Raw genomic sequence first — 25,580 nt, 5'->3', positions numbered from 1 at the left:
AGAGAATTAACACCTCACTGGCATTAAAATGTGGAGTTATAGGTTGTCCCATTCGGATACAGCATGTCCTGAAATTTTCAATCAGACTGATTTGCTTAAGGTGGGCTCCAATCCTCAATGGCACACATGAGCTTAAAAGTGATGCAATATTACCTCAGGTAATTCCAGTGGTTTACAAAGATTAATTTAAATATTTTACTGACTGTTTTCAGAGTATGGTTTTCCATTTTCCATGTAGCTTCTTCTGTGATTTGAGGTTCATAAAGACAAATCAGGTGCAAGGACATTCCCTGAGAATTGTTACCCATATCTGGAAGTTCTGATGGTGTTCCTCAAACAAATGATGTATTCCCTGCTTAGGCTGCCATCTAATTCCATTACATGGCATATACCAGGCTATCATAAATACAAGGAAAAGGTAAATTGTAAATCACCCAGATTGTGATCTACATTTTTTCCTCTCCTCAAGGCATTCATTTAAGAATGGGCAAGTTTGGTTCCGTGGTCAGTCCTGGACTTCGTTCCAGTGTAAGGCTGTTACATATTGCAAATGTTACATATTTCAACTACGGAATAAAGGGCCTTGACCACATATATGCCAATTGACCAACACTCCAGGAGTAGCAGAAGTGACATCTTAAACTGTTTGTTCTCTTGTGATAAGATAGTGTTGAAGCCTTGTCTGACCCCTTGCCCATCAACAACTTTTTATTTATTGCTGAGGGTTTAATGGAAGGGCATGTAGTGGAACCTGTGAAATGTGGAAAAATAACTTAAACCCCTGCTTACTTTCTCTTTCTGCTACAGTCTTCATAGTCCCTGCGATCAGGGACCCCAGTGGCGTCTGCACTGTCTGAACTTTCATGAGTGCCGTTTGAGTGCAACTGCATGCCTCAAGCATGCCTTGGAGAACCATACAATCCCAGGCCCAGCTGGCAGCTCAGCAAAGCAGGAAACTAGATGCATGTTACTGACAATTCCAATTTATTGTTCTATCTCTCAGAGTTAAACTCTACATCAGGCCATCACAAATTAATTTGCATCTGATCAAGGCCTGGTTTGTGTATTGTGCATTGTGGTAGCTGAATAGGTCGTGTTTTATAGCCAAGGGCAACAAATTTAATGTTTGTCCTTTCACGTTTCTTTCAGATCACTGTCAATTCACGGTTTGCTTGGCCTACAGTTCGACAATATGGCTACAAAATTGTTGACACTGGGAACATGTATGTAATAGACACACCAACAAATCTTAAAATACAATGGTTTCATAGCACTGGGATAATGATTATTGAGTCCAATCTCACCAGCAAACCCACAGGCATTGGCCTATGCGGTAAGTATAGAAAAGAGGTAATAAGAAACAGTACATCAATTGCGACTTTCTTTATGCTTATTGTTTGGAATCTGTATTGTATTTTGTTAAACATTTGTCTTAAACCTGTAAACTTGAGTTTTTTCAGGAAATTTCGACATTTAAAAAAGAAATTCCTGACTGTAATCTGTAACCTTTGAGAATGGGTGAGTGAGTGGCTGCATGAGTCTTTGAGTGGGTCTGTGAATATCAACTAGGACTGGGCATAACATTTTGCTCCGGTGTCTAAGTTTGTGAAATCCAGCAACTCTACATTCTGTAAAGAATGTGAATTTACCAATAAACTCCGCACTCCGCCATGGAGTGGATTTTTGTGTGCCATAGGTGAGTGTGATAGAGCTCAAGCCACCGCTGCTGCAACCTATAGTGCACCAGGTGGCCGGGGTCCTTTGCAGAGTGGTTGAGAAAGGGGGCGGGGCCTCCGATGAAGTCTCAGCAATCCAGCAGTAGGGGACTTACTTGTCGCAACAATAGAGGTTCTTGGCCCCCAACAACCTTCAGCAGCCAAGGAGACTTCTTCCCCCAACCAGGGGTGTGCCAGAAGGCCCCTGTGCAGAAAGGGGGCAGGGCCTCTGACCACATTACAGAAATCCGGCTGTGGAGGACTTACTTGTGGCAACAATAGAGGTTCTTGGCCCCAACAACTCACAGCAGCCAAGGGAACTTCATCCCCAACCAGTAGTGCACCAGGAGGCCCCTTTGCAGAGTTGTTGAGAAAGGAGGTTAAGCCTCCGACAAGGTCTCAATGTTAATTAGGCCCAGGGGAGGTGGTGGCCCCCAGGCCGGGGAACTCCAAAAGGCCCCACCATTATGATCAATTTAGCCTGGGGAAGGTGAAGGTCCCTGAGGCACGGGGGTCGATGAGGCCCCCCGATTTCTTGGTAGTTAGCCCTGAGAAGGTAGCTGTCTCAGGGCCCGGGTGTCTGTACGGCCCTCCCAAATACAAATATACACCCAGGGAGGTGGTGGTCCCCAGGGCATAAAAATGCCCAAGGAGAGGGGGGGGGGCTGTGCGCCCGCCATCCTTTAATCTTCATACATATATGTACATGCCACAGAGACCTGTCCCACCAAGGACTATTTCCAAAACAAGCTCGGGAGCCCAAGCTTGTTTTATGTTATCTTTTTCTGTGAACGTCCCTTTAACCTTTGGGGTATTTTAGTGAATTTCTAAGGTTTTGTTATTCTTTTTTCTAACTATACCATCCTTCTTGTAACTTTTTTTTTTCAGTGATTTTTTACAGTTTTTTAAATTCTATTTCCTAACACTAATGAATTTGTAAGCTTTTTCTTTCATTTTCTTCCTAACTGTGACCACTAACATTGACAATGAGTGTGTGAGTGAGTGTATGAGTGTCCCAGTAGGTATATGAGTGTCTGAGTAGGTTTGTATGTGGGTGTGAGAGAGTATGAGTGGGACTGTAAGTGTGTATATGAGTGTCTGGGTGGGTCTGTGAGTGGGTGTGTGATCTCTGAGAGGGTCTGTGAGTTGGTGGGTGAGTCTCTGAGTAGATCTGTGAATTAGTGAGAGACAGTATGAGTGATTCTGTAAGTGGGTACTTGTGTGTGTGACTGTGTCTGTGTGTGGGTGTGCATGTCAGATTTTGTCTGTGAGTGGGTGCATGAGTGAATGGGTGTGTGAGTGATTGTACGAGTGTCTGAGTTGTTCTATGAGTGGGTGCATGAGTGCCTTTTTTCTACTCACTTCTGACCTTTTTATTCTGCCTCTTTCTGCTCATTTCTGACCTTTATTCTGCTGATTTCTGGCTTTTATTTTGCCTCTTTCTGCTCATTGCTGACCTTAATTTTGCAGGTTTCTTCTTGTTTCTCATCTCTATTTTGCCTGCTTCTGCTCACTACTGACCTTTATTTAGCCTCTTTCTGCTAATTTTTTACCTTTATTCCTCCTCTTTTTGCTCATTTTTGACCTTTATTCCCCCTCTTTCTGGTCGTGTCTCACCTTTATCCTGCCTCTTTCTGCTTGTTTCTCACCTTTATTTTGCCTCTTTCTGCTCATTGCTGACCTTTATTCTGCCTCTTTCTCCTCATTTTTTAACGTTATTCTCCCTCTTTCTGCTTGTTTCTCACCTTTATTTTTCCTCTTTCTCTTCACTGCTGGTCTTTATTTTGCCTCTTTCTGCTCGCTGCTGACCTTTATTTAGCCTCTTTCTGCTAGTTTCTGATCTCTAGTTTGCTTCTTTCTGCTAGTTACTGATATTTTGCCTTCCTGGGCTGGTCCCAGCCCCCGGGGCCCCCACTCCTCGGGTTCCGGCTGTTATATTATAGGGTTTGAGCCACGTGGCCCCCCCACCCTTAGCCGATTTTGGCCCCGGGACCACATCCCTCAGGACCTGGTCTTTTTTAGTTTTTATTTTTATTATGGGAGGGGGCTGCGTTGGGCTGATTTTGCCTGTTTCTGCTAATTTCTGATCTCTATTTTGCCTCTTTCTGCTCGCTGCTGGCCTTTATTTTGTCTCTTTCAGCTCACTGCTGACCTTTACTTGACTTTTTCTGCTTGTTTCTGATCTCTATTTTGCCTCTTCCTGTTCGTTTCTCGCCTTTATCCTGCCTCTTTCTGCTTGTTCCTCACCTTTATTTTGCCTCTTTTTGCTCTTTTTACTCGTTTCTGACCTCTATTTTCTCTCTTTCTGCTTGTTTATCACCTCTATTTTGCCTCTTCTTGCTCATTGCTGACCTTTATTCTGCCTCTTTCTGCTCGTTTCTGACCTTTATTCTCCCTCTTTCTGCTCCTTTCTGACATTTATTTTGCCTTTTTTGACTCGCTGCGGTCCTTTATTTTGCCTCTTTCTGCTCTCTGCGGGCTTTTATTTTGCCTATTTCTGCTCATTTCAAATCTCTATTTTAACTCTTTCTGATACTTTCTTATCTCTATTTTGCCTCTTTCTGCTGTATTCTTACCATTATTTTGCCATTTTCTGCTGTATTCTTACCATTATTTTGTCTCTTACTGCTCATTTCTGATCTCTATTTTGTCTCTTCCCGCTCATTGTTGGCTTCAATTAGCGTCTTTCTGATACTATATTTTATGTGTTATTGGAAGTGGGAGCCACACAGCCCCACTCCCAGGTCCAATTTTGGTCCTGGGGACCCCTTGTACCGAGGTCCAACCTCTTTATTTTTATAAGGCGAGGGGGCTGCACCACCCACCTTCCCAAGCCGATTTTGGCCCCGGGAACCCCATCCCCGAGGCCCGGCCATGTCACCTGCGTGTCCCCAGGGTATCCAGTGTGCAATTGGGACCGTGGGAGAGGCTCGAGGCCCCATTTTCCCAGCCAGCTCCCTGCCTCTTGCGGGAGCCGGTATTGCTCTGACAGACAGGGGGCTGCTGAAAGGCCGCTTCCCTATCTGTCAGAGCAATGTTTTCATCTGATTCCCTGCACACATATTTGCATGCAGGGAAACAGATGAAAACCCTGCTTTCTGCAAGCAAGGACTGTGTGACAGCACCAGTTTGCAGAAAGCATGGTTATTTTTGCTTTTGCCTGGTGGGAGAGCAATTGCAAACAGCCTTCTCCTGAGGGAAGGCAACTCGGACATAGCATGAGCCTGCCCTTGGGGGTAACGGTCCCCAGGACCATAAATGGTTCCAAGAGAGGGTCTGTGTGGCCCCTTCCTTTGTAAACCTTAGCCTTGGAGAGGTGGTGGTCCCAGGGCCAGGGGGCTGTGACAGATGCCCTACATTAATTTATTTCAGCTCCTGGAAGTGGTGATCTCTGTGTGGCAGTCCCTGGGGCTGCAGGAGGAAATCAGGCCCCCCACATTCATCATATATGTGTAGCTCCGGGGAGGTGGCAGTCCCTGGGCCCTCTCAGATATATGTTTGTAAATGCTCTGGAAAGGTGGCGGTCCTCAGGACTTTGGGTGTGCTGCCCAGGCCCCCCCACATTATTTTAATATAATTTGCCAAGGGAGGTGGTGGTATCCGGAGTGCGGGCAGGCCTAGCGGGCTGCCTGCAGTCATATTTTGAAATGCCCCTGGGAGGTGGTAGTTGCTGGGGTTTCGGGCGGAGGGGGGCAGGGGGACTGCAGGCCCTGCATAGCTTTATCAGCATTTGCCCTGGGGAGTCGGGATTCCCCAAGGTGCGGGAGGTGCTGCATGGGTGCCCCCGCATACATAAAAAGCCATGCCTGGGGAGGTGGTGGTCTTTCTTAATCTCTAGGAGGGGGGCCTCATGCGTCCTCTTCTATTTTTATAATAGGCCCCCATGACCTGGCCGACCCCGGGGGTTATTTAAAAGCAAGCGCTGGAGCCCATGCTTGCTTTTTTTATTCCTGTGAATTCGCAAATATTGTGAATTCACTGCAGTTTTTTTTATTATTTAAAAATGCTTTTAAGCTGTGGTGGGGTCCAGCTTGACCCCAAGACAAAGGCTTGGGGGTCAGGTTATTCGTACCCTACCCTTTTTCTTTTCTTTTTGTAAATTTATTTGAGGGACTCAGCTGAGGCCGACTCCCAAGATGGCTGCCAACACTTCCTGGTTGAAGTGTTGGCAGCCAATCAGAGCCCTGCATTGCGTCGCATGAGCTTGCTATTTTTCATGAAGTTGTTGTAGCCACAGATATCACTATCTTGATTCTTTTAAATGTGTCACCATCTGCTTAATGGATCTACACAAAATAACAACAAGAACAATCTGCAAACCCAATTCTGCCTTTCTGCCAAATTTGGTGCAATTCTGTCAAGCTGTTCGGGCTCCAGTAAGTCCCACACAGCGGGATTGCTAAGAGGTGTCTGGAGGCCACACCCCCTTTCTCCAGCACTCTGCAAATGTGGCTCCTGGTGCACTACTGGTTGGGGGATGAAGTCCCCTTGGCTGCTGAGGGTCCTTATGCATCTGTGATATTGGATTTGTTTTTTTAACTTTTAGATTTTGTTTACCTCACCCTATTTTGCTTTTACAGTTCCAAGTCTTTTTAGTAATCACAGTTAAAGCATACGATTGGTCATTAGTGTAATAGAAGTAAACAAATAATGCGACATGAAATAAAACTACACAAATTGACTCACGCCATTTAAGAAATAATTATGAATTATTGCTCCTGTCTTACATTACAATATCGGGTTTTTATTTGATTGAACGCAGGTCTCTGTGATGGGAATTTAACGAACGACCTAGTGCTGCCTAATGGAAATGTTCTGAGTCCGGTGGATGACCCCATAACCTTTATGGACAGCTGGCTCCTGCCCTACACATTAAAATATGTTGGGAAGCAGAGGCACCGGGATGTCAACTGCTCAGTCGAAGACTGCTCGGAGTGTTTGATCATGCTGGCCAACCCCTCCTTCATCGGCTGCCACTCTTATGTATGTACCTTTACAAACTTAAAAGCATCCTTACTCTGGCTTACTTACACTATGTGAGCAGTGCACCAACAAAACAGAAGGGATATCCTTTTAAAAAAAATATTAAATAGACAATTTTAGATTTATAGCGGGTAAGCAGCACAAATAGAAGTTACAAAACAGCATTTAAAGATTGTTGATGTGCAGGAAGGTCACCCTTCCCGCACATAAACAAACAATCTTCCGTGCAACACAGACACCCTTTCACTATGGTGCAAGGGTGCCTATGTTGGCGCTAGGCTGCTACATGTAGTGCCAGCGCAGGGGGAAACGCAGGGCTGTGCCATATTCTTGTAAATATGGTGCCACCCTGCATTTCTGAAGTGGTGGAGTGCGGCGTTAAGCCAGGAAGGCTAACGTCTCACTCTGCCGCTTCCCTTATAAATATGCCCCAAACAATTTCTCCTCAACGCAGACACCTTAGCACCATGGTGCAAGGGTGCCTGCATTGGGGCTGGACTGCTAAGTTTAGTATCAGCAAAGGTGGAAAGGAATTACGCCGGAAAAAGCCAGGTCTTTATGGCTTTGCAAAAGGCAAAAGGATACTGTTGGGTGCCTGCTTCTTGAAACTCATGTGGCACTTGCCTTCAAAACATTGGAGTCAGTACCGATTCTTTTGAAAAACAGTTCTGCATGATTTCCTCATTTACACTTCTCTGCAATGAGCACTGTGTCGTTCACAGTACCCCAGCACTTTATTGTACATCTGTTTCCCTTATGGACTAAATACAAAAAAGTGTGACCCATCCCTATCTTTGTGGTTTCAGTAGCTTTGTTTGTTCTTTGAAACTGTCATAAACAACAATTGATGGCATCTAATGTATTTTAAAGTGATGCAGTATGTAATGTAAAAAAAAGACTATGTGGTCATCTACCAAGGTCCCTCTCGATTGTTTTGTTTCCCTGTTTCCCTATATGTGCCCATTTACACTGTGTCTGTCGTAAGCCCACCAGTGAATAAATAATCTTTCCCACTATATCTAGAGATACCTGCCTGCATGGTAGAGATTTCTCTGTCCAGAGTGCATAGGGTGGTGCAGGGATGCGCTGTTGGTAGGGCTCAATGCTGAGTGAGTAACACTTTTTTGATTCCTCTGTATTTTTTTTCTCTTAGACAAATTCCCAAAGTGGACGCTTGTTTGTACCAAAAAATAAAATAAATGGCCTTAACCTGCAGGAAGCTTTCTCCTTTCACATGGAGGCATTATACTTTTTCCCAAACCAAATCTGCCACGCCTATCTTGGCAGACCCAGAAGGTAAATCTAGTGGCAGATGAAATGCCTTAGATTGGGTGGGCTAGTCACTGTGACCTTTCAACACAGGAGCGGACGGGCCATTGGGTCGAAGTTTTCTGATGGCAGAGGCAGGTGAGGCTCCACCATTGGAATCGCAGTGGTTCCCCAGGTGTGGAAACCACAGGGCATATTTATGAGCCCCTTGTGCCACCAGAGAGTTACTGTTTGCAACACACAGGTGCAAGGGTGCCTGCATTGGCGCAAGGCTGCTGAAATGGCGCCAGTGCAGGGGAAATGACAGGAATGCATCTTATTGTATAAATACAGTGCATTCCTGCTCTCGCACTTTGACGTACGGAAGTGCTGCACACGACTTGCTGCACTGCCTTATGCCAAAACCCCATGAATAAGGGCCTCCATGTTTGGTGGGGTGGGAGGTCCACCAATTCATTTTATTGCAGCATGCTTATTCGACCAAACTTTGAATGACACCCATAGATTTAATGACAATTCGCTTTACTCAGTTACCCGTTTTGGAAACTATTGGAAAAACTGTGAAAGAGGAAAATGGCAGTGTTTTTACCTTTTAAAAAAATGAAAATTAATTAAACATTTTGTGTCAAACTCATCTCGTTATGTGCCCATGTGATTCCCTTCTTTCTTGTAGGTTCCACCAGAATTCTTTTGTGAACTGTGGGTTCAGGACGCTGAGTACCTACGGAGTCCCTGTATTGCTTTGTCCACCTATGCATCCATGTGTCACAAATTCAATATCTGCATTGAATGGAGGAATGCTGACTTTTGTCGTAAGTAGTTTACTAATCATTAAGGAAAGAAATCTATTTAAATGGTTGGCTGTTTACTTAAAGATTGAAAATATCGAGATTGCTTCAAAATACTGATAATACAAACAAATATGCCTTGTACAATTTGGAATTGAAGAAGCATATATTGCATATCGATAATTCCAGAATTCAAACAAATGCTTTGCATCCTAGTGTTAAAATAAATAATTCCATTGTCTAAATAATCCGGAAAGTTGTACAAGAAGAACCCTCAAAGTATCACCTTTTCAGTGACCAAGCCTGATGGCTCCAGGAAAACATTACAGTGAGAAAAAAACAGGACAAAATGCAGACAAACATTGTTGCTCATTCCAAGATGACTGGTAACTTGGAACTCCTCACCGGGAAAAGTGTGTTTCTTCATCTTTGAATTTTTACTCAGTATTTTCAATATAACGTGTGCCTGGGACTAATATATAGCAGATAGTATGCAGTTTTAACTAGCAATACTTACCCCAGAGGACGTTACCCCTCGAGTAAGTACCACTCAGGACCCTTTTTGGTACTTTACTCAGTGGTACTTTGTCACTCAGGTAAGTACTTTATAATAACATAAATATTATGTCATTTAAATAAGGTAATGGTTAAGGGATGGGTAAGTGTAATGGGAGTAGATCTAAAGAAATATAAGGCATTAGGTTTCAGAGGTGGGTAGACGGAAAGGGAGTTAAGGGTTTTTAGTGTTCAGGGATGGCTAGATGTAAAGTGGGGTAAGTGTTTTTTAAGGTCAGGGGCAGGTAGAGATAAAGGGACGAAAGTTTTTTTTTAGGGTTCAGGGAAGGGTAGTGAAAGGGGGTACGGGTTTTTTAGGGCTCAGAGGTGGGCAGCGGTAAAGTTGGTATGGTTTCCTTAGGGTTCAGGAGTGCATAGCGGTAAAGGGATGTAAGGGTTTTTTAGAGTTCAGGGAGGGGTACATTTAAGGGAGGTAGGGGTTTGTTAGGGTTCAGGAACGGGTCGAGGTAAAGGGTTTAAGGGTTCTTTAGAGGTGAGGGGTGGGTAGAAACTAAGGGGTAAGGGTATTTTAGGGTTCAGGAGTGAGTAAGGAGTAAAGATACGACCTGTGGTCAGTCTCAACCTGAAAGCAAGAACACCTTCAGGGTTGTGCCAGGGACGCCGCTATCACTAGAGTAGCAGATGCAGTGGCATCAGCTCTCAGGGTCTGAGGAGCCATCCTCACACAAAACTGTAGCTCTTTTTTAGTTCCAACATAGGAAATGAAGATCCCAAATTTCTTGCCTCCATTACGGCCCACGGCTTTCTTGACACACCACTAGTTGAGGCAGCTGCGATGCACATGATGAAAACAAATGCAAGTACTCTTGAAGGCGAGTAAGATTCATGCCAAAATTTAGAGATTTATTTTGTGGCAAAAAGCTACAAGTTCCCAAGTGAGCATCACCTATTGCTTTTATCATGAAAAAGCCAGAAACACACAATTCATGCAAGCAATGGTGAACTATAGTGATAAGATTGCTGATTGGCCTGCATGTGGTATTTGATTTGTGTGCTGGGGCAGCAACACATCATTTTGTGGCGTAACTGGGGGGCATATTTACTACATAAAGTCAGAGCCGGGAGCTGCACCAAATTTGGCAGCACCATGCTCCGGCATTTTCAAAACGCAGGGGTGTGCCGTATTTAATCAATACGGCACACCCCTGTGTTTTCCCTAGTGCTAGAATTAGCTGCCTAGCGCCAACGCAGTCACCCTTGCACTATGTGGGAAGGGTATTTCATGTGCACGAAAATGTCCCTTCCTGCACATAAACAATCCATAATGGCTATTTGTTACTTCTATGAGTGCTACATGGTGAACGACCTTTACAACGAGGTCGTTACACTGAGATACATTTACATCGCGGTCATTACAGCACAAGTCTTTACGACTTGCGCTGGATGGCTCTATACACTAAGGAATTTACTATTCCAACACCTTCCCTACTGTTACATAGGCTGGAGTTGGAATAGTAAATCATACTATTCCTAAGTCCAGCGCATCTTGCGCAAGTTGTTGTAATAACCGTGAAGGAATGTACTGCCATGTAAATGATCGCGTTGTAACGTCACATATTTGTGCAGCATTCTGCAGCACACATGGAAGTAGCAAATCGTCCTTATTAAATGATTGTTTATGTGCAGGAAGGCACACCTGCCTGCACATAAACAATCATTAATGGCATTTTGCTCTTTCTATGGGTGCTGCAGAATGCAGCACACATAGAAGAAGCAAATACAAGGAGAAATACAAATATTTCTCCTTGTACGCCATTCTTATGCCTGATCTTGCATGGCGTTAGTTTTGGCACTAACACAGATTTACACCTCATTGTAAATCTGGCGCAGTGTCAACCAGCAATGGGTGTTTCGGTGGAACGCTCACAGCAACACCCATTGCACCCTCCCTTGCCGCAGAGGACTGCGGCGGAAAGGGGCATATTTACAAGGTGGGGATAAGCAACGCTGAGTGGCTTAGTGCCACCTTGAAAATATTGAAAATGGCGCTAGCCACCGGAGCATCCAACAAAATTGATGTGTCTGTGGCGGTAGGGGCTTGTAGATATGCTCCTGGGTTTTCTAAATGCATTAAACAGCACAACTATAGCAGGCGCGGATGGTAAAAGTAAGAGCGGTGAGGCGGTGGGGGGGAATGGTGGGAAGTCAAAAGACAACGGGATAGGAAGAATAAAATAAATAAAACCACTTACCTTGCACTCGCTGCATCGTTGGGTTGGCGATGTGGCGAGCTCAAGGTAAGTGGTTTAATTTATTTTATTGTCCCTATCATGTCCTCTGTCAACTCCCTCTGCACCGCCTCATCGCTCCACCACTCCACCGCTCTTACCTGTACCGGCCGCTCCTGAGCTAAAGGCATGCAAAAGGACCAAGATTTGCTTGCCATATGCCAATCAGCAACTCATTTTCAGTAACCAAAATTGGTCCATGTTTGTCTATAAGTTGGACCTGTTTGGTTTTAATACACCAGATCATATAGTCTTTTTCCCAAACTGAAGACAATCAACTTCGCATTGTCTGGGTACATTACTTACTCATAGATTACAGCTTTCCATGGGTAATATAACTGTGGATCAGGTTTGCTCAATCTAAAAAGTAACCAAATTTCAAATAGTCTTCTATGGTCCACCCTCTTTGTAAACTTAAACCTGACAACATACTGTGGGCCCCACACAATCTTGTTGCTGACATGGATCCTGTGCTTCTGTTATTGAGCTCTTTCTAAGGTTACATCAATTTCTAATATTTTTTCAAGGCTGCTAGAAAACCTTTTTTCGCTTTTTCAAAACCATTAATTGGAACATACTGGCAGTTAATTCTGTATCTCATGTTCGAATATCAACGGTACAATACCACCATCTGCTGGCTATAGAAATGGCACACATGTTCTAAAAACTTAAACCTGTATTACGATTAGATTTATTGGGCCCGATTCACAAGTAAGTTTGCATGTGTAGATGCTCTGTACTCATCTCCAATGTTTTGATATTATCCATATCGGAGTGAAGAGTTACACTTACAAATCTCTACTCTCTCAAATGAGGTTGAGACTTATATGACTGAAACTATAAGGGTCAATCAATCAATCAATCAATTAGTTAATTTGTAAAGCGCACTACTTACCCATAAGGGTTTCAATGCGCTGGGGGGGGGGAGGGCGGCTGCTGCTGCTACTGGTCGAAAAGCCAGGTCTTGAGTTGTCTCCTGAAGGTCAGCAGGTCTTCGGTTTGTCGTAGGTAGAGGGGGAGGGTGTTCCAGGTCTTGGCGGCGCGGTGGAGGAAGGGCCTGCCTCCGGAAGTGGTTCTACGGATGTGCGGGACCGTGGCCAGGGCGTGGTCAGCGGAGCGGAATTTCCTGTTGGGTATGTAGAAAGAGGGTCGGCTGTTGAGATAGGTTCGGCCGGTTTTGTCGACTGCATTGTGTGCTTTGATCAGGAGCTTGAAGTAGATTCTTCTGTCGACGGGGAGCCAGTGCAGGTTCCTCAGGTGGGGGGTGATGTGGTCGTGGCACGGGACGTCGAGGATCAGGCGTGCAGAGGCGTTCTGGATTCTTTGCAGTCTGTTGATGAGCTTGGACGAGGCTCCGGCGTAGAGGGCGTTTCCTTAGTCGAGTCTGCTGCTGACTAGGGCCTGGGTGACTGTTTTCCTTGTGTTTGTCAGGATCCATCTGTAGATCTTGCGGAGCATGCGGAGGGTGTTGAAGCAGGTGGAGGAGACTGCGTTGACTTGTTTGGTCATGGTGAGTTTTGAGTCGAGGATGACTCCCAGGTTGCGTGCGTGGTCGGTAGGGGCCCCCAGTGATGCGGGCCACCAGGAGCCGTCCCATGCTGAGGGGTTGGACCCGAGGATGAGGATCTCCGTCTTATCTGAGTTCAGCTTAAGTCGGCTTTCCTTCATCCAGCCGGCGACGGCCTTCATTCCCTGGTGGAGGTTGGATTTGGCGGTGAGAGGGTCCCTGGTGAGCGAGATGATTCCCAATGGTCTTATGAAGTGGCATTGCTTGACAAGGGGTGCAGCTGATATATGGGAGTTAAATATTAACATGTCTTAACTCACAGCTATTGCGTGTAGGCTACTGCATTTGTTTAGATTACATTTCCAAATGAATTCAGCAACGTGCTGGGATATTTTCTAAATTTCCGGACTTGAGCCGGTCCAAATGTCCCAGAGTAGAACCCCCCCCTAAGCAAACCATGTATGATGGACTCGTTTCTGAACTCATCTGTGTTGTCAGAAAGCTAACAGGGAGCTGTCAGGTATATCTTCAGCTCATTCAGTGCTGCTCCGCAGCATCTAATTGGCTGACAGCTGGAAAAGAACTTTATAGAGATCAATGCACATATTTTGTAAGCTCTCCTGCCTTAATAAAATTGAGACAAGAAGCCTAGGGAGGGCAGATCAGGGATTATTAATTTCTTACAGCAACATAACTCGCCTCCAGCAAAGCCTACCTAGCTAAAAGTACAGTTTGATGATGAACTTCAATCTCATAACAGCATGGGAAACATCCTACAGTGTGTAACTAAACTTTACTTACCTAGTTCTCTGCTACACCAGGATGGGTATTATTCCCATGTTCACTCGGAAGCCATTTAGCAATCCGAGCTGAGGAACTTCGCTAAATAAAACGAGCATGTGCAATGCAATCGGGCTCGCCTTTGGGACCATATCTGTACTTAGCTATGCAGCACATTAGCCTGTTCTTTGATATGAAGGGAAAGTAAGCACCAAACTGCATGACATGCCAGGTATGGGAACACATGGAGAGAAATATTGCCTTTCAGTGAGAAATGGTATAGTCCAAAGCTCTGTTTTTAATATAAAATCAGGGCCTTCGGTGGTCGTATCACTGAAAATACAAGATTTGAAAAAAATATTATTGTGTACGGGTGCACGTGGAAGACAATTTCTATGGGTTGGAATCTAGAGAATGCTAAAGTGATTCTGGTATTTTACTGACCTCTGCTGGTCGTTTTCTAAGAAGAAGGTTTAATAGAAGCAGTTGCCAGAAACATTTAAAAAATAAAGTCCCTGGTATTTTACTGACCTCTACTGGTCGTTTTCTATCAAGACAATTAAGTAAAGGCAGTTGAACAGAAAAAAAAGTCACAAAGCAGAAGCAGACAAGTCATAGGGCTGATCTCCAGAGCCCACAAAGTACATACACATATAAGTATATACTAAAGTATATACAAGAGGTCTCAAATGCTCGACCTAAAAACAAGTCAAGAGAATTGGATGGTGTACTGTGTGCTGGGCCAATTCCTCTTCAAAGGAGTTGAGAGTTCATGTCTTAGAGGGGCATGCCACTTCAGCACAGTGATGGCAGATTGTATATTTAGCTGGCACCGTTATCACTCTTGTTTTCTGAAAAGATGAAATGGTAATTGTTGAGTAAATACACATATGTTGTAAAGTCATGTACTTCCTATTTTCCATTTTTGTTCAATAGATTGACTATGTCAGATTGTCAGCTGTCTTTCTTAGCTGTGGTGACATGTGAGGGTTCTAGAATGGGTCAGCGCTGTGGGCTGGAGAAGGAGAATCTTGAAGGGAGGAGTGAGAGGCAGTTGGGTGGCTGAGCTGTTAAACTCACAATCTTATAAATAAAGAACCTGTGGAAACTATCAACTTCTCATCTCATCCTTGATGGAAGAATCCACTATTTAACACTGGCGACGACTGGGAAAGCAGCTCAACTCCAACCCTGACAATCTCCGTTTCAACCAAGATTTTACATCGTATTAAGGGGAAAGTTACTTGCACACTAAAGCGTCATCAGAGATGCCGAATGCAGAGGTAATCTACGCCTAGAATCCAGTATTTATACAAGACTACCAAGACTATCAAGTAAGACTACCAAGACTATCAAGTAAGACTTTTCACTTCATTTCAAACGCGCTTTTCAGATTTCACTCGGCGATGATATGAGACAGTAACCTCATTGAATATCATTATTTCCGTTTTTGACTGCTAGATAACCAAGTTGTTACTTTCATGCCGTTTTCGCTACGGAACGGGTAACGGTTGAAGTTATTTTTGTTTAAATTACCTCTGCCTCACGCGCCTGGTTGCATACTCGTGAGCCTCTGATGACATCTCCCCATTGTTTAAATCGTCACTGAAACGCAGCGTCATGCTAGCAAGAAGACGTCTTTTCCTCAAGTTATGTGCAAGCTTGTAATCTGAGCGTACATTGGTTGACGTTTTCTCGGTGTTCACATCGTCACTGGAACGCGAGATCACACTGACAAGGAGACGTTTTTTTTTCAGCTCATATACGAGTTTGTCATCTGAGTGTTTATTGGGTGACGTCGCTGACGCGCACAGCTTATGTTTCAACGGCGCGTCGTACACTGGAATTGACCAGTGTTGGAATTGTTTACCTTCTTCAGTGACGCTGACGCGCACAGCTCGTTTTCATCAGCGTGAAATTGATTTGGGACTTCATTGTGCACAGTGAAACTCACGACGCTGACACGCACAGTTTTTGTATATTTTTAGCGTGTTTGATGTACTGTGTAGCACAGAGACCCTCAATGCTATCTTACTGTGTTGTGATCCTGCTGACACATTGTTTTTTACTCTGTGTGTGTCAAAACCACGCTGATACGCACAGCTCAAACCTTGGCTGTACATTTGAAGACTCCTATAAGTGTGAAGTGCTTCTATTAACATTTAGTTATTTATTTATTTTTCAGCTCGTTTTCATCAGCGTGAAATTGCTTTAGAACTTGATTGGGCACAGTGAAATTCACGACGCTGATACGCAGTGCTTAAATCTTGGCTGTACATTTGAAATTTCTACAAGTGTGAAGTGCTATTATTATTGTTATTATTTGGAAATTTATTTATTTATTTATTTTCCTATCTCATAGCTATTTGTCAAATCTCTAGTCATTCTTTTATTGCTGAATGTAACATTTTTTTTTTTTTTTTAATGAAACTTTAGGCTTATTGTTGCCTTTTATTGTACTAAGTTGTTGTAGGCACCAATTTCAGATATGCAAAATGTTACAGCAGCTCCGTTTTTCTTACAGTCACCAGGAGATCCTCCCATAAAATGGTCCAAATGGAAAAAGGTTTTCGAACGGTATGCCCGTGTGTGTGGTACTTCTCTCAGCGTAGAGAGGAAAACTGCGTTACTTATGCATTGCCTGGGATCAGAAGGTCAAGATGTTTTTGATCATCTTCCTGATGTCCCCGAGAGTGCTGCAACTGGTCTCAATGAATTTGAAATTTGTATTTACAAACTCGATGCTCACTATTTGCCTAAGGTCAGTACTATTTTAGAGCGTTACCATTTCGGTAGACGTATGCAAAAAGAAGGCGAGAGTATTGAGAATTATGTCACTGACCTTAGACGATTAGCGTCAACGTGTAAATTTAATACATTGATTGAGGAAAGAATTAGAGACCAATTTATGTTGGGCTGTGTTTCAGAAAAAATTCGTGATGAACTATGGCTCAAAGATGAGCCTTCTCTTGATGAAGTTTTGGTGGTAGCCAAAAGAATTGAACACTCTCTTGAGTGTGTTAAGGAGATCAAGAAGGATCTCAATAAAGATCTCAATAAAGAGGTGTTGGTGGTCAGTACTAACACAACTTCTAATGTGAGGCCAAAAGAAACCCAATCTAAAATTAAAGTAAAAGGAAATAAGGATTATAAACCTCGACTACAATTCAGTAAAGAAAACAAGTGTTACAGATGCAACAATACTGGCCATTGGGCAAATGACAAATCCTGTCCCGCTTTGAATGCTATATGTACATATTGTAAGAAAAAGGGACATTTTGTAATTGCTTGCAGAATCAAATCGTCTAGACAAAGTGTTAATGAAATTGCTGTGGATAATTCGAGTGATATACATGATTTTGAGTGTGGTCAAATTATTGTTCAAGTTGGTGGTGATGGACCTTTAGATTATATCCTTATTGAAGGTCATAAAACCAAAGTATTGTTTGACTCTGGTGCAAAAATTACTATTGTATCAAGCAGGTTTTTTGATGATAATTTAAGCTCAAAAATCAGCCTGTTAAAACCTGACATTCGTCCCACGGTTTATGGTGGGGACCCTATTGATTTGAGAGGATACTTTGTGGGTTTGGTTGAATATGAGGGTCGCTTTACGTCAGGGAAGGTCTATGTTTCCAAGAAAGGCGACAGTATTATCAGCTGGTGGCATCAGAAAGATCTAGGTGTCATGTTGGATCCTAACAGCTCTCCTCCCATCATACTTAAGGTGAGGGAAGCTGTTGAATCTATAAATCATCACTCTCTTCTACAGACCAAATTGATGGAGGAATATCCACAGGTATTTGGTAATAAACTTGGGTGTCTGAAAGGGTATTGTCACAAGATAAAATTGTCTCCAGGGTCTGTCCCAGTTTCTTGTAAAGTCCGTAGTGTCCCTTTCACTGTTAGGGATGAGATGTTGAAGGAGTTAGAGAAGCTCAAATCGCAGGGCATTATTGAGGAGGTGGAAGGAACATCCTGGTTGGCTCCGGTTGTGGCTGCGAGGAAGGCTGATGGGTCTTTGAGACTATGTGTGGACCTCAGGCAACTCAATAAATGTGTCCTCGTTGATAAATATCCTCTTCCTAACATCTCTGAGCTATTGAGTATGGTGAGTGGTGCTAAAGTGTTTAGCACAATAGATTTAACATCGGCGTACCACCAGATTTTACTTGATCAGTCCTCCAGAGATTTAACTGCATTCGTTACTCCGTTTGGTACTTTTAGATTCATAAGACTTCCTTTTGGCCTTGTCTCTGCTGCTTCTGTTTTTCAGAGAGTGATGGAAAGGGTGTTAGTCAATGTTCCTGGTGTTTGCGTTTACCAGGATGATGTTTTAGTCTATGGGTGTGATGAAGTGGAACATGGGAAAAGAGTCCGACAAGTGTTGGATAGACTGTCTGCTCACAACCTCACTATCAAGCGTGAGAAGTGCAAATTTGGTCTTAATAAGATTGATTATTTGGGTCACTCGATATCGGTTGATGGTGTTGTTCCCAAGGCTGAATTGGTAGGTACCATTAGAGACCTGGTTGCCCCCTCTTCGAAGGAAGAACTCATGCGTTTCCTGGGGATGGCGGAATATTACAACAAATTTATTAAGAATTTTGCAGAAGCCACTTTCAGCATGAGAAATTTACTCAGAAAGGGTGTGAAATTTGTCTGGGATGATTTGTGTGATAAAGAGTTCATAGAAATAAAGCACAGATTACAGAATGCTCCTAATCTTCGTAACTTTGATCCAGCTAAACGTTCAATTGTCTCTACTGACGCTAGTCTCAAGGGTCTTGGGGCTGTTTTATATCAAGGTGGCACAAATCCTGATAATACGATTATGTTTGTTTCTAGGAGTTTGAAGGGTGCTGAATCTAGGTACTCTGTAATTGAGAGAGAAGCCCTTGCTGTCTACTGGGCCATTAAAAAATTTAAGAAGTTTCTTTGGGGAACTTCATTTGTGGTTAGAACAGATCACAAACCGTTGTGTGAGGTACTGATGAGTAAGGGTATTGACTCAATTTCTCCGAGAATCTCCAAGTGGATTGTTGGGTTGCAAGGCTTTAATTTCTCAATAGAGTATGTTCCAGGTTCTGAAAATTTTGTTGCTGACACGCTTTCGAGACTTGTCCCTGTTACTCAGTCTGGTGACAGTTTAGATTCGGAATTTGGTCATTCCAATGATTTTGTGTGTGAAATTGATTACAAGGTAATTTCACAAGATTCTTGGCTGAACGCTTGTCGTGAAGATCAGATTATCCAGGAGGTTTTGAAGCTTATCCGTGAGGGTTGGCGTTATAAAGAAGAAGGAAGTCAATCTGTTAAAGACTTTTGGTTGGTGAGGGATCAGTTGTCCTGTTGTGAGGAGATGTTATGGAGGGGTCACAGATTGGTTCCACCTTTGTCCCTAAGGAAAGCTCTATTGGATATAGCTCATGAGGCTCATTTAGGGATCTCTAAAACTAAGGAAAGAGTGCGGTCTACTTACTGGTGGCCTGGAATGGACATCCAAGTTGAGCGTTTGGTAAGGGAGTGTGTTCAATGTTCTCTAAGTGAGAAGAGTTTGAAGATCAGGACTCAGCCTATGGAAAAAAGGTCGCGTCCCAGTGGTCCTTGGAAGGACATAGCTCTCGATATTTTGGGACCAGTGCATGGTGATGGGTCTGATACGTTTGTTATTGTAGTCATGGATCTATACTCTAGGTGGCCTGAAATCTCTTTTGCTAGAAATACTAATACGAAAACAGTGATTGATTTTCTGAAGATATTAATTTCTAGGGAAGGCATACCACAAACCTTACTGACTGACAATGGCGTTCAGCTGGTGTCAAAGGAAATGGAAGATTTCCTTGTTAATTGTGGTATTGCTCACAAAAAATGTGCTTTATATCACCCAGAATCTAATGGCACTGTCGAAAGGTTCAATAGGGTTTTAAAAGACACTATCTCCCTGGCTAAGCAGAATTGTCTTGATTGGAAGGAGGAAGTTTCTAGGAGTGTTGGTGTTTATCGCTTTGCGCCCCATACTACGACTGGGAGGTCTCCTTTTTCTTTGTTCAGAGGGAGACAACCTGATACTTTTTTGGAACCACCTTGGGTTAATAAATGTATCTCTGCCAGGGGAGGGGTTCCAGATGAAAGCTCGTGGGAGGAAAGGGAGGATTATAAGTGTTTGAAAAGTAAAGAAAATTATGATGTGAGACATGCTGTTAAAACTACTAAAGTTTCTGTTGGTGATTTTGTCAGGATCAAAAGACCTGGTTTCTGTGTTTCTGGAGCCAAATTCTCGGAACCTTTGAAAGTTATTAAGGTCTTTAACAATGCTGTGAGAACTTCGGATCATAGAGTTTGGAATTTAAATCGAGTTGCAGTTTGTGGTAAAATGTTTCATTTGTGTGATTCTTCAAAAACTGATAGCAAAGGTGTATCAGGTACATTAAGAAGATCTAACAGGTTTTCTCACATTCCTTCATATTTGAATGACTATGTTGTAAAATGATTCCATGATGTTTGTATGGTAGATTCTATTATTGCCATGTTTGTTTTTGGTTTTACTTTTTATTCAAATGTTAATGTGTAAAGAAGGGAGATGTGTTGTAAAGTCATGTATGTATATTTAGCTGGCACCGTTATCACTCTTGTTTTCTGAAAAGATGAAATGGTAATTGTTGAGTAAATACACATATCTTTGTATTAGTTGGATGGTTATTTATTATTACAGTATGATACCTCCTACATGTGTTCTCTGATGCTTTTGTAGACTAAATCGGTATTTGGTAGAGCATGACCTATGACCCGTGAGTGTATCCAGGCGCTGGTTTGCTGGGCTTAGTCGAGGAGCCAGGTCGTGAGTTTCTTCCTAAAGTCCGTCAGCGAGGGTGCTGTTCATAGGTAGAGGGGGAGGGCATTCCAGTATTTGGCCGCAAAGTGGGGGAAGGAACGTCATCCGCTGTGGTGATGGCAGATGCGTGGTGTCTGTGCTAGGGTGAGGAGGCGGAGGGGAGGTGTCTGGATGGTTGGTGGAAGTTCAGTCGATGATTCATGTATGCTGGTCCTTGGTCATGGATGGCTTTGTAGGCGTGTGTCAGTAGTTTTCATTAGCATCTTTTCTGGACGGTGAGCCAGTGAAGGTTCCTCAGGTGCTGGGTGATGTTGGTTCCTTTGGGCAGGTTGAGTATCAATCTGGCCACTGAGTTCTGCAATGTCTGGAGCTTTCTCATGAGTTTGATTGTGGTTTCTGCATGCAGTGCATTGCTATAGTCCAGATAGTTGGTGATAAGGGCTTGTATGACTGTCTTTCTGGTGCTTGTAGGGAGCCATTTAAAGATTCTTGAGAGCATGTGGAGAGTGTGGAAACAGGCCAAGGAGACTGTGTTGATCCGTTTTTTCATGGTGAGTTTGCTGACCAGTATGATGCCGAGCTTGCAGGTGTGATATTTTGGTGTGGAGGTGGGTCTGAGTTCAGCGGGTCACAAGGTGTCGTTCTAGAGGGAAGGATGGTTGCCAAAGATCAAATGTCTAAAATGTGATGAACATGGTGGTACAATTTGTTGCTACACAAACTAGGTTATATTTTTAGTTGCACTTTGCTATGCCAATTGATACTGTATTACAAAACATGAAATTAATAATCTCCTAAATTATGCCCAGCAATTTCTTCTTTTTTGGTTAGATATGTGTGTGTTATTTATAACTATATTCTGTGGTACCATCTATTGATTTTTTTGAATTGTGGTCTAGTGGAGAGAAATTAATCCACATCAATGTTTTGTCCTAACATGCTTGCTATGTATATTTACGTAGAAAAACAAACCCTGTAGGGCTGCTTTGTTGTTTTCGAGCCATCCCCCATACTGTTGGGCAGTGGAGGCGCTGCTCTCAGCACACAAGATACAATCAGTTGACTAAATCAAGGGGTTGCTTCCAGGCTATTGGCCTTTTTATCTTTGATGCTCCTGCATCTATGGCTTGGCTCACTTTGTGGAAAAGAACAGTGACAAAAATCCTCCCTGCCATCCGCATGACAAACCGGTCAAAACTCACACAATAGAGAAAGTATGTCCTCCACGTGTTGACAGTTTTTGCCCTGCAAGTTGCGGATTTTTGTGGACTTTTAATGTACAGCACCACACTGATTTACATTATAGTACTGGACAGAATAAACACCAGCCGACAGAGTCATAAAATCCTGACAATTTTTGCCCGATGTCTCATTAATGCCCTCTTTTCCAAGATGCCCAATATCTGCTTCTTTCTTGTCCCTTGTTCTTCGTGGTACTCAGTAACTGCATGGAATAACATTCTGGACTTTTCAAGTTGGTATGGTTTAGATTTTTAGCGCACATTAATAATTTCCATATTGTTGTTTCTTTTCCGACAGCTTTTCTCTGCCCTGAACATTATACCTATCATTCTTGTTTGTCAAGCTGTGATGTTCCAAGAACTTGTCAGAACAATGGATTTGGTTTGCAAGACGCAGAACCATGTTCAGTGTTGACTGAAGGCTGCATCTGTGGAGAAGGAAATGTTCTTCACCGCCCTTACTCTACGCTCTGCATTCCGGAGGGAAAGTGTGGTATGTGTTGATCCATTGTTACAGCTACTCTAACCAGTATTCAAGTAAAATCATTTTGACTTCTGATATTAACAAATATCGACTAATTTCTGTGACAATGCAAATATTGACTGACTTTGTATTTTATATTGCGGTAGATCAAATGATTGTTAATTATTTCAGTGCACCCCCAATAGCAGATGATAGCTAGCATACCATTTACCACTCAGTGAGACCATGATTTTTGAAAGAGGATGCAAAGGTCCAGGAGACTGAAGAACCTTTTTTGGTAACTGACATTACTAGTATCACTTTCCGAATGCAACATATTGGCTGAAATGCTTAAACATTGGCTACTTCAAACAGTGGTCTCTTTTACTGGTGGACCCTTAGTTTATGGCAGATAATAAAAGTAAGGGGCATATTTATCAAGGGTTTTGAGTCACTCTTGTGGGGTGCAAGATTGATGCAAAACTGTGCACGGCTTGATAAATCTGGAGTAACGCAATGGAACGCAAATCTCTGCCAGCGTTGCACCATTGTAAAAGGGTTCCTGGGTTGTCGCTAGGCAGCCAAAAGAGCACCAGCGCAAGGAAAGGGCAGGAATGCTCTGTATAATGTTAAATACTCTGGGGCAGATTTATGAGCCCCTTGCGCCACTTTTGCGTCACTTTTCCCATGTTAAAAGTGACGCAAAAGTGGCGCAAGGGGCTCATAAATCTGTCCCTCTGTATAATGGCGCTGGATCAATTTTTTATGTGTAATTATATCACAATCTGTTAGGTTTATAATGACATTTTTATTTGTTTTTATTGTATGTGCTTTTATGATTGGTATATTAACAATCGAATTAAGCTTTCCTTGACTTGACTTGACTAAATACAGCGCATTCCGGCCCTTTCATGCAGAGCAACTCAAGCAAGGTGGTGCGATGCGTGAAAGTTTGATAAATGTGACCCAAATTATCTTCCACTTCACCCTTGCTTATCATTTACTTTTAATCAAAGGAGCCCCATAAAAAATATTGATGTCTTTAAGCTGAGTTTCTTTCCAGTAAACTAGGTGCTCTTCAGCATCTGTTGTTTTTCCAAGATGTCTATAATGATCTTTGTTTTCCTCATTTTGGCTCAAGGACTTTGTAACTTTCAGACTATTTCAAGAGAAAAACAGGAAAATACTTGAAATAAAATAAGAAAATTAATAAAAGCGGGGGAACCCTTGTCATTTCAGGCATGCATCCTCGATGTGCAAAGGGATATTATTAGCAGGTGCCACAACTGGATCCTCAACAAAAGCTTCTGGCCAATCTTTCTAGATTCATGTGGGGCTCCACAAATTATTCTGGGTGGGATATCGGATCACCCCGAGATTTCTGCCTTCCTCCACCATATCAAGGAATTAATGAAAAGAAGTAACCTGTGTCTCCACAGATCAAAGAAAGAAAGTGCATTCTTTGGCAAGCTGTGTCCATGTTAACTAACTTTCCATTGGGCTGGACCACTGGGCAACTGCCCATACCTGAAATAGGAGTTGGAAATATTGTGATTTCTGTAACTCAGCTATCTTTTTGAGTCCACAAATATATGTGGAAATCAAGAAGGTAGACCATCAGCCACACATGCTCAGGCAACACACAAGGTGAACTTTGTAGGAGCCTCAGTGATTTCTTGATGGAGTTAATGCAGAGTTATGTAGACTGTCCTCCTACAAACCCGATGAAACATCATCTACTAGTGCAAAAGCTATACTGAGAAATGTGTCTTTTGCATTAAAAGGCCTAATCACTGATCTCCAACAGTATAATGTGTGCTGTGGCTGTCAGTGGAACAAAGGGTTATCTTTAAATTGATGGACACAATTCAATAGATATAAAGTAGGGGTGAGCGATATTCTGCGTTCTGCCTGTGGAGTCCTCCGAACTCGGCTAACCGCCGCATTGCAAATTTTGCTGGCACCCACCCTTGGTAATTATGGCCATCACAGTGCTGCTCCATATCAGAGCTCAACATTCGATCGGTGACTCCCATTTAAAAAGTTAGATTGGGGTTAGTCATGTAGATAACAGAATTCATCTGCTGATTTCCATACTATCCATTCTGCTTGTCATTTTTTAGTTGCCTACTTGTCCTGTCCCTTTGGCTGTCCAGTCCAGTTGGCTCTCTCCTCCTCCACTTCATGGCCTCCTCCAGCCGTACCCTTCCATTGCTTCATTGAGAGTGCTTCAGAAGTGTCATAACATGCAAGTATCCACTAGTGCAGTCTTTATTACTAGCTCATTTGTTTACTTTGTACAGACACAATTAATAGCTACGAGTGATTGGTTGGAGACAGGCAAAGCCACAAAAGTGCAGAAATAGGACAACAAGAACCTACTTAAAATTTCTTTAAGTATCCCTTACCCTAGAAAGTGTGGTGTCAGTTCCTTCCTTGCAAATATGGTGCTATGTATACGGATATACATATTAAGCCAAAAATATGTAAATACGGCTTGTATCGTTCAGCACTGCGCCTGCTGACCTGAACCACCCTAGATATTCTGCGCACCACCGGGGCTGTAACTTCATCAAGTATGTGTCATGCGCTGGCGTGGCAACTATAAAGTAAGAAAACAGAACTGTTACTCTGCCCAGGGAGGAGTAAGTAAATACCGCCCAACACCCCGCCGGCCTGGCACATCCAAGACCCTTTTCAGCAGCACTTCTAACTTTCCCCAGATTCTTAGTGTTCATGGTTTTGTTTCTTACCTGTATGTATTACATGGCCCCTTCTGTATGTGGCTGACCGGGGGTCCTGCATTGAGCTGCGCCCATCAGTTCTCTGGTTTCAGGTGATACGGGTTATGGTACATGCGTCCATCGCTTCAACAGAGGGGTTGGGTGGAAGTGCAGATGTAGATGCCAATGATGTAGATGCCAATGGCTCCACAATGTTTGGGCTTTGGACTTTAACACTCCAGCCCCTCTCCACAAGGGGGCTCCTTGCAGGTCCTGCAGGCATCGCCCAGACCTGAGGCACACACTGAGCAGCATCCGCATGAGTTCCGCACCTCACCGGCCACGCAGTTCTCCTGAGGACAGGGGTAGCTGGGCAGCTCCCAGCTATCTTGGCAGCCAAGGCTCTGCCTGTGGGACAAACGCCGGCCCTGGGAGGTACCAGCGAGCAAGAGGAGGCAGGGCCCCAGGAGCT

General features: G+C 43.3%; 1 protein-coding gene across 1 annotated transcript in view; it reads left to right on the top strand.

The window, feature by feature from the left end:
• The window catches only part of OTOG (otogelin), a 1,045,291-nt gene that overhangs the window by 759,156 nt on the left and 260,555 nt on the right, over positions 1–25,580 (top strand). The window contains exons 40-43 of the mRNA XM_085647044.1: positions 1,150–1,333; positions 6,478–6,698; positions 8,641–8,779; positions 22,221–22,415. Of these exons, the coding sequence (XP_085503170.1) occupies positions 1,150–1,333; positions 6,478–6,698; positions 8,641–8,779; positions 22,221–22,415 (739 nt within the window). The remainder of the gene's footprint in view (positions 1–1,149; positions 1,334–6,477; positions 6,699–8,640; positions 8,780–22,220; positions 22,416–25,580) is intronic.

This window comes from Triturus cristatus, chromosome 3_2, assembly GCF_964204655.1.
Source record: "Triturus cristatus chromosome 3_2, aTriCri1.1, whole genome shotgun sequence".
In the NCBI taxonomy this organism is placed as follows: Eukaryota; Metazoa; Chordata; class Amphibia; order Caudata; family Salamandridae; genus Triturus; species Triturus cristatus.
Note: the sequence above shows the minus strand (reverse complement) of the source record. Positions and strands in the feature narration are given on the sequence as shown.